The sequence below is a fragment of the Heterodontus francisci genome, chromosome 3 (assembly GCF_036365525.1).
Source record: "Heterodontus francisci isolate sHetFra1 chromosome 3, sHetFra1.hap1, whole genome shotgun sequence".
Lineage (NCBI taxonomy): Eukaryota > Metazoa > Chordata > Chondrichthyes > Heterodontiformes > Heterodontidae > Heterodontus > Heterodontus francisci.
The window spans coordinates 112,671,170-112,689,415 of NC_090373.1; the positions used below are offsets into that span (position 1 = coordinate 112,671,170).

The following is an 18,246-nucleotide window of genomic DNA, read 5'->3' on the forward strand; positions in this document are numbered from 1 at the left end:
TTAAACATTCACTCCCTCCACCGTGGCAGCAGTGTGCACCATCTACAAGATGCACTGCAGCAATGCACCAAGGCTCCTTAGACAGCATCTTCCAATCCCGCAACCTCTACCATCTAGAAGAACAAGGGCAGCAGATGCATGGGAACATCACCACCTGCATGTTCCCCTCCAAGCCACACACCATCCTGATTTGGAACTATGCTGCCGTTCCTTCACTGTCGCTGGGTCAAAATCCTGGAACTCCCTTCTTAACAGAACTGTGGGTGTACCTACATCCCAAGGAGTGCAGTGGTTCAAGAAGGCAACTCACCACCACCTTCTCAAGAGAAATTAGGGATGGGCAATAAATGCTGGCATTGCCAGCGATGCCCACATCCCATGAACAAATAAAACATGCACCATTCTTAAATAGAGATCCTATTGGCTCCTTCTATTCACTCTGATTTTCTGTAGTACTTGTAGAATTCTTTTACATTCCATACAATATATTTTGCACCAAATATTTTTAGATCAGTATATTTCCTCTTTAGGCAATTAGTCATCTAAGAATACTTTGAAATGGATACTAAGTACACAGCAAAAATGCAAGAGTCTTTTTGAGACATAAGCAAAATATTTTATTTATTGTCTTTACATAGTTATTTTGAACTACTACAATTTTATTTATTTTAGATGTTTAGCAATTTTAATGATATTGGGTGCCCAATCCCGTCATTATGCCTTCTTTTCAACACCTTACAGGCAGAGAATGGAGAATACCAGAGGCTTGTAGTAAAGGTGAGAAATTAATGGCAACTCTTTCTTGGATGACAACCCATTTATTCATTTGAAGGGAGTCGAGTTGGATCATCAGCCTAAGCAGATGATCTCTCTGTCCCCTTTAGCCTTGCAATCCTTGAAACAAGTTTTAAATCTTAGCAGGCTAAGTGAAATGGAACTAAATGTTGTCTGTAGTGGCAACATGAATGTCCACTCACATGTAACATTTCCAATCCTATCTGAATAGAGTCCTGAAGCTTCAGAAAGCAAAAGTGACTTGATTCTGCAAATTTATTTAGCTCTGAATGTGTAGGATTTTTTAGAAGCAAGGGATAAATGATTTGAATGTTAAAGGGACTTATATAAAGACCCAACCCAATCAAACACAGTGATCAAACATAGTGTTGATAGTAATGCCCTGTTCTTTCTTCTTTTCCAGATCCTCCTCTTGAAGAGGGTCTGGTTCTTGTGACTCACCCTTCATTGGCTAATGCTTTGTATCACTGAAGACATTGGAGCACTGCTTACCATTGAACCCTTAAGGTTCCTGGTACAGAGGTGGCCATCTATGAGAGGATGAAAAGGACATTATTCATTCTCATATTTGCAGTTCATAAAGAAAGATTTTCTCATCATAGTAATAATCTGGAATCTGAAAGGAATCTATTTTAAATGTTTAGGTTGTGTTTGTAAATCATTAGCACTAAAAAAGGATTTAAAAACTGGGGGTTGGAGAGGGGGGGGTTCAATTTCTACAGGTTCTCCTGATTGTCTGCTGTACGCTGTAACTTTGGTGGAAGATCTGCAGAAACCACAGAGAAAAGACGTATGTGCTGTTCAGGCAGTTGCACCAGGGTATCTGTGAATCTTCTGCCAAAGTTATGGTAGAGGATCTGGAGAATCCCAGTAAAAATTCATATCATAATATGAACAATCAGAGTAAGTAGAGAATTTAGGCAGAATTGTTTAATGCAAAGCATCATAGAAATATAAAATCTATGGAAGGATATAATAGCATAACAAGTTCATGAAATAATTATGTTTTTGGAGGAATAAAGGACTGGGGGATGCAATGAGAAGACAAGGATCAACCACAAGAGGAGCAGACTTGCATTAAATAGCCACATTGCAACATTTCCTGGATTTCTACAAATACTGCTGCTGTTACAAAACTAGAGTCCAGAAGGAAGCCATTCGGCCCATCTTAGAATCTACCTTCAGATAAGAATGCATTTTGCCAACATACATCAATTATTAATTCATGTCTTTATTTACTGATTTCACTCCAGGCGCTGCTCCACACACCACTGACCACCTCCAGGCGCTTACCCATTGTCGCTCGAGATAAGGAGGCCAAAGATATGAGATATAAGATATGACTTTATCAAACATTAAAAGACATTAATTTGGTCAGGGTTAAAAAATGTAGTTTTAATGCTAGATTTATATTCTGAAGTTTTCTGTTGCTCAATTGTCTTCTGAGTCAGAAGATTCAAACCCATCTTGAAAGTTTTAGTGGTGGTTATTGATGTTGTTCTGAGTAAATTAAGCAAGTTAGGGAATATTTGTAGCTATGCAAGTTGTGATCTTGATTGGATAAACCGACTCTTCTCATTCCATGCGTATGTGCATATTTGCCATAATTTTTGAAATTACCATGTCGACTAAACTGCATTTAAAAGAACAAAACTGAATCAAGTCTCAAAATATCATGAGTATATATTTTGGTTGAATGCATTAACAGAGAGAACTTACCATCATGTCTGTCCAAATCGGGATTACAAGTCCTCCTCCTAAACCATGGATCAGCATTTGAAGGATCAGCTGTGAGTTTTATTCTTCATCCAGAGGGATCATTTGGATAGGAGTAAATTACCTCATTTTGCCTTCAAGTACCATTTGATCATTAGTTTGTTTATGGAAATAATTTCTGGAAGTCTTCCAATGATCTTTTGACTTTTTCAACGTTAAAGGTGCTATATGAATGCAAGTTGTAGTTGAGACATGGAAGCAGCATTTAGCTCAGCAACTACTTTTTTCCCCCAACTTCCTTTTCTTTGTCAGGTATAAGATACCAAAAATAAGTTTACTTGCTATTGCTAAACAGTTTTTGTATCAGGATGTCCACTTCAGAATCCAGGGAATGTTCTGTGTACTACATCCAGGTTAAATTATGCTTGTTTTTCACCATATTCAGCACCATTCAAAAAGAAATGGCACTAGATTTAGTTCAAAATCTCAACATTCAAATAATTTTCACAAAAGCAGATTCAGAACAGCCCAGAACACAATGATTGCAATGAATAAGAACATGCACTCCTTCTGAACTGACAGAATCAGGCATGTACTTGCATGCTCAGGCTATTGAAATTGTCCTGATGCGCATTAGGTGTAGGCCTGCCCATTTTCAGGGCCTTGTGTCCAGAATCGAGCATGGAAATCCAGCTGCTGTTGCAGGCCTTTCAAACCTGCTCTGCAATTTTGCCACCAACAGTTCCTGCTGCCCCTTGAGAAGGAACACACCTATCTTGTGAATGGGTTAGAAGTACTCCCCCAGGCCTCACTCACATCCTCAAATCCGAAACCTATTTCTGCTGCTCAACCTTTAATTGGTGCCCACCAGTATTGCGGTTGGAAAATGAGGTGGGAGGTACAGTTAGGCCTCTCCTGCCTCATTGCAAAGAAGTACCAAGCATATGGACTCTGTCCCCTCTTCCTGCCTCCCGTCTCATTTTCCTCACACAATTTCAGATAGGTGCCTCAAAGGAAACCACAAAACTCCAGGGCAACCCCTGGAGGCAGAATGCCACAGGTTTTCACCCCTTTTTCCTCTACTTCTCGCCTAGGAACTAAACAGTTCCCAGACACAGTGAGGAAAGTCCCCCCACCTCAGGCACCCACATTAAAAATGAACCCACGTTGTAACACAATTGAAATCTTGCATTGTGGTGCTCTAGTTGATGACATGAACAAGTCTAGAGTGCAGTTTTTGTGTGAAGACCACAAAAAACGCAATCAACACTTTGCAGCAGCTCAAAATAAGTTTAATCTGTTGAGCCCATTATCGTTTAACAGCTATTAGATTGTTGCATGGATGTTTTGGCTACAAAGTGCTATGGGGTCAGAGGCACATTTCTGATGTAGATCAGCCTGGAGTATAGCCTTGCCCTAGGATAATCAGGTGAAACATGGATATACTGGGTCACAGCCCAAGTTGCTAAGTTCTGATGGGGTTTGATTACGCAGAACCTCTGCCCGCTATAAGTTTGCTTGATGACATTGCGGGATGAGGTAGGGTCAGGGAGAGGCACTTTCTACACCAGGAATTTCCTCAATTGCAGCCTCTACTACCTAGTGACCTGTATACCAAGATGTGTGCCACTTACAGGTTGAGTGGCACAGGTGGCGCTTACCTGGGTATACAGGCCTTTACCACTCATTGAACATCAGCAAAATGAGTACTGCTGGCCTTCCTATAAAAGGAAATGATGGGACAGCATACAGACATTTTGCCCTGGTGACTCAAAGTAGCTTTCCTGTGTTGCTTTTCCTGGCAGGTGCGCAAGAAGTACCTAATAGTGGAACAGGTGCCTGCTGTTTCAAAACAGACTAGGTGACCCTGCCCTAGTACCAGATATTTAGCATAGTCATGAAAGGAGGTGATCAGAGCCTGTTCCAGTGTGTGTATGTATTGTATTGTGTGACTAAGGTCATGCTGTACTGTGCAGCAGTGATCCCTGTGCTCCAAAATGCTTCGAAGATTTGGACAATCTATAGCAGGCACCTTAAGGCACTACGGAAATACCACCAACACAGTCTTCGCAAAATCTATCGCATTCATTGGCAGGATAGGCAGTCTAATGTCAGCATCCTCTCCCAAGTCAACATTTCCAGCATTGAGGTGCTAATTACCCAAAACCAGTTTCACTGGATGGGCCACGACATTCACATGCCTGTCACCAGGCTCCTGAAGCAATTGCTCTACTCTGAGCTTCGCTGCGTCAAAAGACTCCCAGGAGGACAGAGGAAATGCTTTAGGGATGTTCTCAAGGCATCCCTGAAGCAATCCAACATACCGATCGACGCATGGGAGTCCCTGTTCCTCGACCACTCAAAGTAGAGAAGGTGCATTCAGGAAGGTACTGAGCACCTTGTGAGATTTCGATGAGAGCACACGAAAGCTAAGTCCAGGCAGCGGAAGGAGAAAGTAACTTGCCTATCCAACTCTTCAAACACCCCCTGCCCTACATATTGTAGAGTCTGTGGTTTGCGCATCAGACCATAAAGGGGATTTACACATGGAAGCAGAGGGCATAGCTGAAGTACTAAATGAATACTTTGCATCTGTCTTTATCAAGGAAGATGCAACCCAGACAATGGTGAAAGAGGAGGTAATTCAAACACTAGAAGGATTTAAAATTGATAAAGAGATATATAAGATAGGTTGTCTGTACTGAAAGTGAATAAAACACCAGGACCAGATGAGATGCATCCAAGGATACTGAGGAAAGTGAGGGTGGAAATCGGGGAGGCACTGGCCATAATTTTCAGTCTTCCCTAGACTCGGGGGTGATGCTAGAGGACTGGAGAATTGCAAACCTTACACTCTTGTTCAAAAAATGGTGTAAAGATAAGCCCAGCAACTACAGGCCAGTCAGTTTAAGTTCGGTGGTGAGGAAACTTCTAGAAAAAGTAATTATGGACAAAATTAATAGTCACATGGACAAATGCGGGTTAATTAAAGAAAACCAGCATGGATTTTCTAAGAGAAAATCATGTTTAACTAACTTGCTGGAGTTTTTTGAGGAGGCAACAGAGAGGGTTGATGAGGGGAATACAGTTGATGTGGTGTACATGGACTTTCAAAAGGCGTTTGATACAGTGCCAGACAATAGACTTGTAAGCAAAGCTATAGCTCACGGAATAAAAGGGACAGTAGCAACACGGATACGAAATTGGCTGAGTGACAGGAAACAAAGAGTAGTGGTTAATGGATGTTTTTCGGGCGGGAGGAAGGTTTGTAGTGGAGTTCCCTAGGGGTCAGTGTTGGGACCCTTGCTTTTCCTGATATATATTAATGACCTAGACCTTGGTGTACAGGGCACAATTTCAAAATTGGCAGATGATACGAAACTTTGAAGCATCATGAACTGTGAAGAGGATAGTGTAGAACTTCAAAAGGATGTAGACAAGTTGATGGAATGGGCAGATAGGTGGCAGATGAAGTTCAATGCAGAGAAATGTGAAGTCATTCATTTTGGTAGGAAGAACATAGAGAGGGTTGTGAGTCTTTGGAATCCTCTTCTTCAAAAAGGCAGTGGAAGCAGAGTCTTTGAATATTTTTAAGGCAGAGGTACATAGATTCTTGATAAGCAAGGGGGTGGAAGGTTATCAGGGGTAGGTGGAAATGTGGAGCAATCAGTTCATCCATGAACTTATTGAATGGCGGAGCAGACTTGAAGGGCTGAGTGGCCTACTCCTGCTCCTAATTCGTATGTTCGTAAATAAAGGGTACAATTCTAAAAGGGGTGCAAGAGCAGAGAGACCTGGGTGTACATGTGCGTAAGTCATTGAAGGTGGCAGGACAGGTTGAGAGATTGTTTAATAAAGCATACAGTATCCTGGGTGTTATTAATAGGGGCAGAGAGTAAAAGAGCAGGGAGGTTATGTTGATCTGGCATAAGACACTAGCTCAGCATTAGCTGGAGTACTGTGTCCAGTTCTAGGCGCCGGACTTTCGGAAATATGTGAGGGCATTGGAGAGTGTACAGAAAATGGTTCCAGGGATGAGGAATTTCAGTTATGAAGATAGACTGGAGAAGTTAGGACTGTTTGCCTTGGAGAAGAAAAGGTTGAGAGGTGATTTGATAGAGGTATTCAAAATCATGAGGGGTGTTGACAGAGTAGAGAGAAACTGTTCCCACTTGTGAAAGGATTGAGAACAAGAGGGAACAGATTTAAAGTAATGGTTAAGAGAAGCAAAAGAGACATAAGGAAAAACTTTTTCACACATCAAGTGGTTAAGGTCTGGAATGTGCTGCCTGACAGTGCGGTATAGACATGTTCAATTGAAGTATTCAAAAGGGAATTAGACTGTTATCTGAAAAGGAAGAATGTGCAGGGTTACAGGGAGAAGGCGGGGGAAGTATATAAGATCCTGAACGGTCTTGACAAGGTGAATGTGGAAAGGATGTTTCCTCTTGTGGGTGAGTCCAAAACTAAGGGGCACTGTTTGAAAATTGGGGATTGCCCTTTTAGGACAGAGACCAGGAAAAATTATTTGTCTCAGAAGGTCGTGCGACTTTGGAATTCTCTGCGTCAGAAGGTGGTGGAGGCGGGGTCATTAAATATTTTTAAAGCAGAGGGAGATAAATTCTTGTTAGGCAAGGGAATCAAAGATTATCAGGGGTAGATGGGAGTGTGAAATTCGAGACAAAAACAGATCAGCCATGATCTTATTAAAAGATGGAGCAGACTCGACGGGCGGAATGGCCTACTTCTGCTCCTAATTCGTATGGTATGGTCGAATGGCACTAGGTGAATTGCTCGTTCAGAGAGTTGGTGCAGACACAATGGACCAAATGGTCTCCTTCTGCGCTGTAACAATTCTATGATTCTGTGACTCATTAGCCATGTTAGAACTCACTGAACTGGAGTAGAAGCAAATCACCTTCAGTCCTGAGAGGCTACCCAAGAACAGACTGTGTATGCATTTAAAAAGGTTGGTTAAACATGACCTTCTTTACAGAAATCCATGCTGAGGTGTCCCAGCTTATGATTTGCAGAACTGGGCCCCAAGCAGGAAGGGGCAGAGAAGAGGAGACCAGTTTAGGTAAAACAGCCTGAAAAAAGGGAATTTTAAAAATATGTATTTTGACAAGTCAGCTTACACAGTGGGCCAAAGAGAAGTTGTTTTGGGGCTGGAGGAGGCCTGATCAGGTCTCCTACCCCCACTGGTGGGCAGGCACTGGATTTTCCAGTTGGCTCAACCGGGAGAGCTCTGGAAGACACAATCTTACTGTAACTCTCAGGTTTACAGCCCAGGGTTTTTTGGGCCAATATTTATACATAGATGATTATAAATGCTTATTGTGAATAGAAACACAGAAATGGTTTAATGTATGATCCTTATTTCATCAACTCACCTATAGGAGCTCGACAGACTAATGGTGATGAATCTGCATAGAATGATCCTGCCTGTTTCCTTCCACTGTCATCCAGAATGTTGAGCGGATCATGGATGTCATTGTAACCAGCTACTGAACGAATGCTGCTAACACTACTAATAACAGATACATGTTGGTCAATCATGGACCCCAGTCTGTGGGACTCTGGATAGTTATTGTTGCCATAGTATCCTGCAATTTAAAAAGAAACAGAGACAATGAATAAACATTGGGTCCCAAGAGTCCTCAACAATTTGCGTACATCTAGAGCACTGGGAAAGTGAAGTAAAGCTTCGTATCAAATGCATATATGCCAGCTTTCTACCACCTTTCCAGCATTTAAATTTCTGCCTGAAGTGGAGGTAGGCCTTTCTTCCAACTGCCTCTTTTCAGTGTAAGCATCATTAAAAAAGGCAAGACTGACAGAATGACATCAGCTGCCCAAATTGCTGCCAGTGCTGCCTCAGATGCTCCGATGCAATGTAAGGTTGCAGGGTTTCATCTTGATAGAAGTCAGGCCAACAATTATTCAATAGGCCAGTTGTCCTATGGCAGCCAATTGCAGGTACCAGCCCATAAAATGTTATGTAATCTTTTACTGGCACACCCAGCCCTTAGTAATATGAACCAGCTCTACAGGCAGTCTCTCTCCCCCATCTTTAACTTTTTTTGTTAACCACAGATAGTGGGTCCTCCCCTTGGAATTTTTCTTTCTCACTGGAATGTATCAATACTGTGTATTCTGAAATATCCCCTTAAATGTCTGCCACTGCATCTCCATTGACCTATCCATAACCTAATTTGCCAGTTCATTTTAACAAGCTCTGGTTTCATGCCCTCATAATTGCCATTATTTAAGTTTAAAATACTAGGCTTGGACCCATTCTTCTCTCCCTCAAACTGAATGTAAAATTCAATCACATTATGATCGCTGCTTCCTAGGGGTGCCTTCACTATGAGGTCATCATTTAATCCTATCTCATTGCACAATACCAGGTCTAGTATAGCCTGCTCTCTGGTTGGCTCCAGGACATGCTGTTCTCAGAAACTATCCAGAAAACATTCTTTGAACTCTTCATTTAGGCTACCTTTGCCCATCTGATTGTTCCAGTCTATATGTAGGCTTAAAATCCCCCAAGAGTATCACTGTACCTTTCTGACAAGTTCCCATTATTTCTTCCTTTATACTCTGTCCTACCTTGTGGTTACTGTTAGGGGGCCTGTACACCACTCCCATGAGTGACTTCTTGCCTTTATCATTTCTCGTCTCTACCCAAACTGCTTCTACATCCTGGTTTCCTGAACTTAGGTCATCCCTCTCTAATGTGCTAATGCCATCATTAATTAACAGAGCCACCACTCTACCTTTTCCTAGTTTCCTGTTCTTCCTAAATGTCATGTACCCTTCAATATTCACGTCCCAATCTAAGTCATCCTGCAGCCATGTCTCTATAATAGCTATCAGATAGTGCAATAGAAATAAATAAGTACAATCAATTCATCTGTTTTGTTTCAAATGATGCTGGTACTGAGAAAATTGTTTGAGCTGCGGGCTGACAAGTCCCCAGGTCCTGATGGACTTCAATCTTGGGTTCTAAAAGAAGTGGCTAGTAAGGTAGTTGATGCATTGGTTTTAATTTTCCAAAATTCCCTAGATTCAGGGAAGGTTCCATTAAATTGGAAAATATCGAATGTAACTCCTTTATTCAAAAAGGGAGGAAGACAGAAAGCAGGAAACTACAGGTCAGTTAGCTAAACATCTGTCTTGGGGTAAATGGTAGAACCTATTATTAAAGATGTTATAACATGGCATTTAGAAAAATTCAAGGTAATCAGGCAGAGCCAACATGGCTTTGTGAAAGGAAAATCATGTTTAACCAATTCATTGGAGTTCTTTGAAGAAGTAACATGTGCTGTGGATAAAGGGGAAACAGTGCTGTATCTCTAAACTAAACTAAACTATACTTAGATTTCCAGAAGACATTTGATAAGGTGCTACATCAAAGGTTATTGTGAAACTTAAAAGCTCATGGTGTAGGAGGTAACATATTGGCATGGATAGAAGATTGGCTAGCTAACAGGAAACAGACAGTAGGTATAAATGGGTCATTTTCTGTTGGCAAGATGTAACAAGTAGTGTGCCGCAGGGATCAGTGCTGGGGCCTCAACTTTTGGATGAAGGGACCAAAGGGATGGTTGCTAAATTTGCTGATGACACAAAGATAGGTAGGAAAATAAGTTGTGAAGAGGACTTAAGGAGGCTACAAGGGGATATAGATAGTTTAAGTGAGTGGGCAAAGATCTGGCAAATGGAGCATAATGTGGGAAAATGTGAAATTGTCCATTTTGGCAGGAAGAATAAAAAAGCATATTATCTAAATGGTGAGAGATTGTCGAGCTCTGAGTTGCAGAAGGATCTGAGTATCCTGGCTAGTGCCTGACTCGCGAAAGGTTTGCATGCAGATTCAGCAAGTATTAGGCAAGCTAATAGAATGTTATCATTTATTGCAAGGGAAATTGAATACAAAAGTAGGGAGGTTATGCTTCAGTTATACAGGGCATTGGCGAGACCACATCTGGAGTACTGTGTATAGTATTGGTCTCCTTATTTAAGGATGTAAATGCATTGGAAGCAGTTCAGAGAAGGTTTACTAGACTAAACCTGGAATGGATGGGTTGTATTATGAGGAAAGGTTTGACAGACTAGGCTTATATCCGCTTGAGATTAGAAGAGTAGGAGGCGACTTGATTGAAACATGTAAGATCCTGAGGGATCTTGACAGGGTGGATGGGAAAGGACGTTGCCCCTTGTGGGACTCCACCCCTACCCCCCAAGCCCGCAGGGTGGTTGCCCCACCCCCTGCCACTGGTAAGATCCCAGCAGTGGTGGGAGGAGGCCCTTAATTGATTGCTAATAGGCCATTTAATGGCGTAATTTGGCCTGTGGGCGGGAAGGCCATTGTTGGCCTATCCCGCCCCCGGGAAAATTGCTTAGTGACGGATCCTCCTCCCCCCACTTTACCCGTCACAATACGCCATGCTCCCCTGCCTCTGAGTCTCCCTCAGGGAGGCCCATAAAATCCTGGCCAATATTACAGTTCAGGCTATTTAGCAACATTTTTTTGCGAGGCTGCAGTTTCCTTAAGCAATGAATCTATCAGAACCAAAATCTGCATCGTTATTCCCTGACACCTTTGTATTAATGTGGGCAGATTTAACAATTAACCTTAACTGTGATAAAATGTTTACTGGAGAACACGAGAAATTCCCATCATATCCTGATGTCACCTAACACTGCCAGACCTTTGTGTAGATATTAAGACTGTTGCATCAGATTTATTTATAGATGAATGATGCACATATTAAAAATAAGAAAAGACTAAAAGGATAATTTTTTGGCTGTGCTGCTGATGGGGAGACTTACCAAAATGAGCATATGTTGCAAATGCTAGCTTGCACTGTGCGCAATTTTCCAACCATTGTTTTTATCTCTGGGAGCCTGAAGTCAGAAAATTACTCACTAAGTCCAAATACGAACATACATACGTAGGTAGGAATCAGGAGCAGAAAGAGGCCACTTGGCCCCTTTGCCCCTCAGGCCTGCTCCACCATTCAATAAGATCATGGCTGATCTGATTGTAACCTCGATTCCACATTCCCGCCTACCCCCGATAACCTTTCACCCCCTTGCTTATCAAGAACCTATTTACCTCTGCCTTAAAAATATTTAAAGACTCTGCTTCGATTGCCTTTTGAGGAAAAGAGTTCCAAAGACTCACAACCCTCAGCAAAAAGATTTCTCCTCATCTCGGTCTTAAATGGGCGACCCCTTATTTTTAAATAGTGACAATCTGTGGCCATGGAGGATCCCCACTGGGAACCAGTTTACCCACTGGGACACCCCTACCCCTGGACCACGGCCACACCACCCACCCGCCCTCACCCCACTCCCCCTCACCTGGGCCTTCCAGACTGGCCCTGGCAACCCCGCCTCACCTATCTCTTGTCCGGACTTCCAGCGCTGGGCCTGTGTTTGAGGTCTCTGCAGTACAGGCAGTGGCCATGGCTCCCAGTGCCTCTGCCGATACTGCTGAGCAGCCTGCCCTCTGATTGGCCAGAAGCTCATGATGCTGGATCCCCGTCTTTAAGGGTTTACCCCACCTTTTTGGCCTGTCATCAGGAGCCCCGCCTGCTACACAAAATCCATCCCACTGTCTTTTCCCTTTCAGATGTTCACAGAGATAATTTGGATTTCTAGCATTTTCTGTTCCTATTTTACATGTTTTATATTAGCTGATAGCTAACAAAGGTGTTGACTTGAATATTACTGCTGAGCTCGATCACGCGGTCAATGGGATCAATTAATAAATTTATCTGAATTCCCTGTATTTCCTCAGTACTTGGACCAGTATCGGCAGGGGGCTCACTACAGGCTGACTAGACTTAGCTTAACTGCCAGCAGAAATGTCTTTCACGAGTTGAGGAAGTTATGCTCACAATCTGTATTACAAACTAGAGAAAGTGGTCACCACAGAACAAAACCTGCACTGGGCAGATGTATTTAAATGATTGGCAGAGAAATCACTGAGGCCTTAAAAAAAATTGGGACTGGAACAAACTTGAAGCTAGTAGCAAGTTTTATAACTCCCCATCTCAAAATGTGACCAATATACTGAATATGAATCCAAGTTTTTACTTCTGTTACCCCTAATCCTCAACTAATCCTTCAGGTATAGATTAAAAATGATAGATGTCCAATAATTTCAGCTCCACAGGTCTTAATTTTTCAGCTTGGATGTTTGTGTTCAAATCCATTCTTGATCAAAAGTTGAATATGACTTCCCTTACACATATTTACAACCACAGGTTTTCTCTGAAGGAAAGAAGCTGTCTACATGAATAGATGCTATTGACTTTATCTGTTGATATTTACCATTAGAGCCAGTGGAAGGAAATGATGCTCCTTGACATGCAACTGAATTCCCCAAAAAGTTAAAGGTGCCTGCATTCAGCAACTGCATGTTATGTGCTTCCTGTGGATTTGAAGATGTCCCAAAATTAGATGGTGGTCTGGAGGTATAGGGTGACACGGCACAGCTACTGCTGAAATAGTCCCTTGAAATAGGTTGTTCATTGAAAGGAGTGAAACGACTGGGATCCGGTCTGTGGTGGTAGACTGCAGAAGAGGCATGTGTCTGATTCCTGAACATGGTTTGATAATTGGAGCTAGTGCCATAGTAGTTTTGATTGGGCTGGGGCAATGTCTGGTAGAGGGAGTCTGGGTATGAGTGACAGTGCGTGTGGACAGATAATGCTGAGCTGCCATTCTGAGACCTTACAGCCATTGGTCCTTGGTTGATTACACTTCCTCTGTTGCTCAAAGTAGGAGACAGAGGTGGGGTGATCACATGACTGTTATTGTGAGAAAGTTCCATCGGATCTGCAAACAGAAAAAGGACAAAATTGGCATTTATAGTTTCTTGATCTAGCACAGTGGACTCCACAACCTAAACATTTATCCCTGAATTTCTCTTTGTCTGGCAGAACTGCCAGTTCAGATGTAAACTCAGCCATACCTGTCACTAATATGTTTCCATGCTCATTGTCTTTCTGCACAATAGAATTCAATGGGATGCTAACAGTTAAAAGAAATGTATAAGCATCGCATCTCTTCAGTAAAGATTTTATCCTCCTAGGTAAGATGCAAAAATCCTAGAATCATTTCTTAAAAACAATGAATACTCCAAATGGGGAAATTTAGGGTCACTCTGAATGGAGGAACTAAAATAGCCAAATGACCTTCCTTATCTGTAATTATTTTAGGATCCTGTGATTCTTCATAAATTTAAAGGATGAGTATAGTGGTTGAATTAAAATGAAAATTCTGTTAGTTACTTAAATTTTTTTTGGAAAATTCTGCTGTAAAACCCCCCAAAAATCAGTATATTCTGAGTGAATTTTAGAAATAATTTTTGCTCCAGCCAGAAAAAGAATAAAAGGGAGTTGGTCTTATAGTCACAAGTTTCAGACCAAATTGGATATTTTTCACAGATTTAGTGCCTCTGCATAGATGGAGCTTCAGCTTCTTGATACCTGGGAAATGGGCAGAAAATTCATAAGTGGGACATGGATAACCTTGTACTTGACCTGAGTGTAGTGTAATTTGCTTTAATAAAAGTGGTGTGTTTTTGCCATTGTGGTTTGTCACACTTGCATTATTTGGAACCTGTATGGCTTCTCCAGACCTACTTTAGTAATATAGCATCTCTTAAACACAATGTACATGCTATTATTGATTGGATTATGCATCAGTTTGCCACTGTCAATGAAATTAGAAAAAATCTTATCAAAAATACTAAGAATTGCTGTTCTTTTTATTTGACATTAAGGTGCATCTTTGAAAAGGCTTTATTTCCCTATTCTTCTCAGAATTCATTAATTAATGCAATGCCAAGTACATCTGATTTCTAAACACTCAAGATTTAGTCCTAGTTATGTGGAGTGATGAGGAGTCAATACAAGGAAGAAAATATTATGTTGTTTCAATATCCTACACAAGATTTTGTCCTGTAAACAACCAGGATGGCAACTGAAGTATTCTTATAGCAGTTCCCCTGCATTCTTTAATGGAAGAAATGTCTTACAATCAGAAAGTTATTTCTGCAAATGCTATACCCAAAACCTAACTCTCAGGTATTAAATGGTTACAGTGTCAGTAAAGTGAGGCAGAGCTTAGTATTGTCATAAGAACTGATAACTAGTGATGACTGTAAAAATAATTGCTTTTGACCCTGACAAAAGCTTTGTACGTGGACATAGAAAATTCATTCGAAGGTTGTAAATATAATCCTGACTATTGTTTGCATCATGTTTATCAAAATATATCCGCCATGTGTAAACTCTTGTGCAATTTCTACTTCAGGGTGTGGTAATATGATTAAAGTACATTTTAGTCAATGTATAACAGTTTTAATACACTTTAATATATTTGTCGATGCTAACCACATAAGGAATTGATATAAGCCTTGTTTTTATGAGACCCAGCCAACAGTATGGATTCTTGCAGGTAAGGCTGAATATATCTCCCGTGACCGATTTGTGGGGCACTTGCTTTTCCAATCAGTGATTTGAGAGAAAATAATGAGGCTGCATTATCAGTATATGCTGCCATAGTTAGTGTAACAGTGGTCTTTATCCCATGTGCCTGTCTTGTTCCCTGTCTTTCTTCCATTTTCCCACAACTGACTACCTATCTACTTTATGCTCTTATGCTTAAATGCGGATGTGGTCTCTGCTTCAATCATTAAATCTGGTAATGCATTCCACAGTCTCGCAAACCCTGTGTAAAAAAAAAATTTCTGCTGTCCTGTATCCTAATTCTGCTATATTTAATCTTATATCCATGTCCCTTTTTTCCAGGCTGCCTAACCACTTTGACCTCCTTGAGTTTAATTAACATCTCAAATACTTTCCTTTCATATCTCTCATCTTGCTTTAAACCAAATTAGCATTACCATGTCCCTGATTATGCCACAATTAGTCAACAACAACATTATCATTGTATCATCTAATTACCAGGATGTTTGAAGGTAAACTATATGGAACTTGGTCTTTTGTCTAGCAATTCCAATGTTCTTATCTGAATTCTCCAAAATCTGAAACTGCAGAGAGGATGCTCAGGGTGCTATTCAGGCTGTACAGTAGGAAATATTTTTGGAACAACGGGTACAGCAGCTAGGCGCAGTGTAGCCTGAAGAAGCGTAACTGATTTAATAATTGCAAAGCATCTAAGCAGCAAATTCAATTACACAATAACAAGTAAAATTGGTGAAAAAATAATTGGCAGATTCTGGCAGCATACGCTAATGAATGAGGCCCTATGAAGAGCAAAGATCCTACATGTGGGAAGAGACCTCAGTGAAAATGTCCATTTTATGTGGGCACTAAATGACTTGGAGTGCTATTCAGGCTCTCCAGTTGCATTATAAGGCTTTGCCCTAATAAACCTTGAACACAACAGGACAAATTCTATGCCAGTGGGGAAGTTGTGTGAAATGTGAGCAGGGCTGGCCCCTCATTCCTTGTGAGTATGTTGCCAACTGGAGCTCAAGTGCTGCTGGACACTATCAAGCACAGTGTACATCGGTATTTATAGTGGAGGAATAGGTTATCCAAGGATTGGAGACTCACCAACATTAACATAAACAGAACAACAGTAATGCAGAAAACAATAGCATGAAAGAGTGACAAATCCTCAGGGCCAGATGGTTTCCATCCCTGAGTTTCAAAAGTAAGTGAGAACATTGCAGATGCCCTAACTGTAACATTCCAAAGTTCTCTTGATTTGGGAACCATTCCTTTAGATTGGATAATTGCACATGTCACTCCACTATTTCAGAAAGGAGAGAGAGGAAAATCATGTAATCATAGACCAGTTAGGCTAACATCTGTTGTCAGAAAACTATTAAGAGTCTATATTTAAGGGAGAGTGATTGAACACAATGAAAAATTTCAGCTGATTAGAGAGAGCCAGCATGGATCGTAACGCATAGGTCATGTGTGATTGAGTTTGTTGAATGAGGTGACTAAAATTGTGGACAGGTGAATGTCTATAGATGTTGGGCTGCATTTTACTCTGATGACGGGGGTCCCAGCAGCAGGCCGGAAGGCAAGGGAGACCTCGCCTCAGCCCTACGTCAAATCCATGAAGCCATTTAATGGTGAGCAGGCAATTAATTTCCCACCATCGGAGACACTGTCCCTTTAAGGAATAAGCGCCCACCTCCAGAGCTGCCGGCTAATTAGAAGGCCAGCAACTTTGTAGTACCAGCAGTACCACTGGGAGCAATGGCCACTGCCGGTACTGCAGGAGGCCCTGCAGTACAAAAAGAGAAGATTGATAAAGACTCCGGAACAGGTGAGTGAGATAAAGGTCGCCGGGGCCATTCAGGCAGGCCCCGGAGATGGAGTGGGGGGTGGGACACTTCACGGGGAGGGGGGCATTGGTAATCGCCACAGGGTCAAGGGGCCATTCGGGGACCCTGCAGTGTCCCCAGATGAAGGATCCCCGACCTCGCTAGGAGGCTGTCAGGTTCTACCTGATGACGTCTCCCCATAGCACTGACCCCCTCCACTTTCAATAAAATTGAGATGGAGGTGGGAAGGGCCACTTAAGGGCCTCAATTGGCCTGGGACAGGAAGACTGTTCTTGGCCTTCCCCAGCCTGCACAAAATTGCATGGGCCTGGGCAATGTCAGGAGCGGTGCCCCCTGCCATTTTGTTTGCCCCACCCCATCTCCGGAATTTTATTCTACCCATTATTTATGTAGACTTCCAGAAGGCATTTGATAAAGTCCCGCATAAGGTAATGTTAACTAAAGTTGAAGCCCTCTGATTGGCTGGCAGCTCTTGGAGGCAGGACATCTTTCCTCAGAGCAGCAGAAGCCCCGACTAAAGCCGTTAAGAGCCTCAATTGGTCTAAGGTGGGGGTTACCTGCCATCTGCCACCTCCCCCACCTCTGATAAAATAGCGGTGGGGGCGGGTAGGCGACAGGAACAGCACCCTCTGCCTCCCACCCCCGCACCCACCCCCCCAACTTTCTCGCCTGCTCCCGGCCATGGGCATTAAACTTCAGCCATGTAGTCTGAGTGTTCATTCATCTGCTATCCAAAAACAAGGAGAACACAAGAGGGCTTATCTCAATTCAACAGCTAATTGTAATGACAAGGATATTTGTTCAATCTTTGGGCAACTCTTGTTCATAAGTAATGACGTATATTTACAGGAATGGTCTTTGGTGCTAAAAAAAAGTCTGGTGATGACTAAAATATAACATAATTCCATTTAACTAGCCAGAAAATAATACAATTAGTCTCTCCATGAAATAAACTGAAGCAATCATTTCTGCCATTGAAGGGGAAGGTGGAAAGACATGTTGAAGAAGAGAAAGTTCTGAATGGCATTTACTCCTTAATCAAGACAAAGAATTATTTGCATGTGGCCAGATAAGATAGTAATCCTTGTCCTATCATAAAAAGTGAATTGAATAAGTAGTAAATGCAGGAAATGATTTGTACACAAAGAGCTGGAAAGAAATCATTACTTATTTCAATGGAGCTTAAGGAGCTCTTCTAGATTTTCTTTCCAAAAATCTAGCCAAACCCATCAAACAAGTTGTTGCTCCAGTCAGACAGATAGTGAGCAAGAGCAGTCAGAGAGACTGCTTTCGTCCTGATCGCACTAAGTTCTATTCACCCACTGCATCATTGCTCACTGATTTACATTGGCTCCCGATTGAGCAACACCTTGAATTTAAAATTC

The 18,246-nt window shown here is 41.8% G+C and overlaps 1 protein-coding gene across 1 annotated transcript in view; it reads right to left on the reverse strand.

Moving 5' to 3' along the window:
- Nucleotides 1-18,246, reverse strand: part of rfx6 (regulatory factor X, 6) — a 101,277-nt gene that overhangs the window by 17,751 nt on the left and 65,280 nt on the right. Inside the window, exons 17-18 of the mRNA XM_068018374.1 lie at nucleotides 12,859-13,365; nucleotides 7,905-8,117 (exon numbers count right to left, since the gene is read on the reverse strand). Of these exons, the coding sequence (XP_067874475.1) occupies nucleotides 7,905-8,117; nucleotides 12,859-13,365 (720 nt within the window). The remainder of the gene's footprint in view (nucleotides 1-7,904; nucleotides 8,118-12,858; nucleotides 13,366-18,246) is intronic.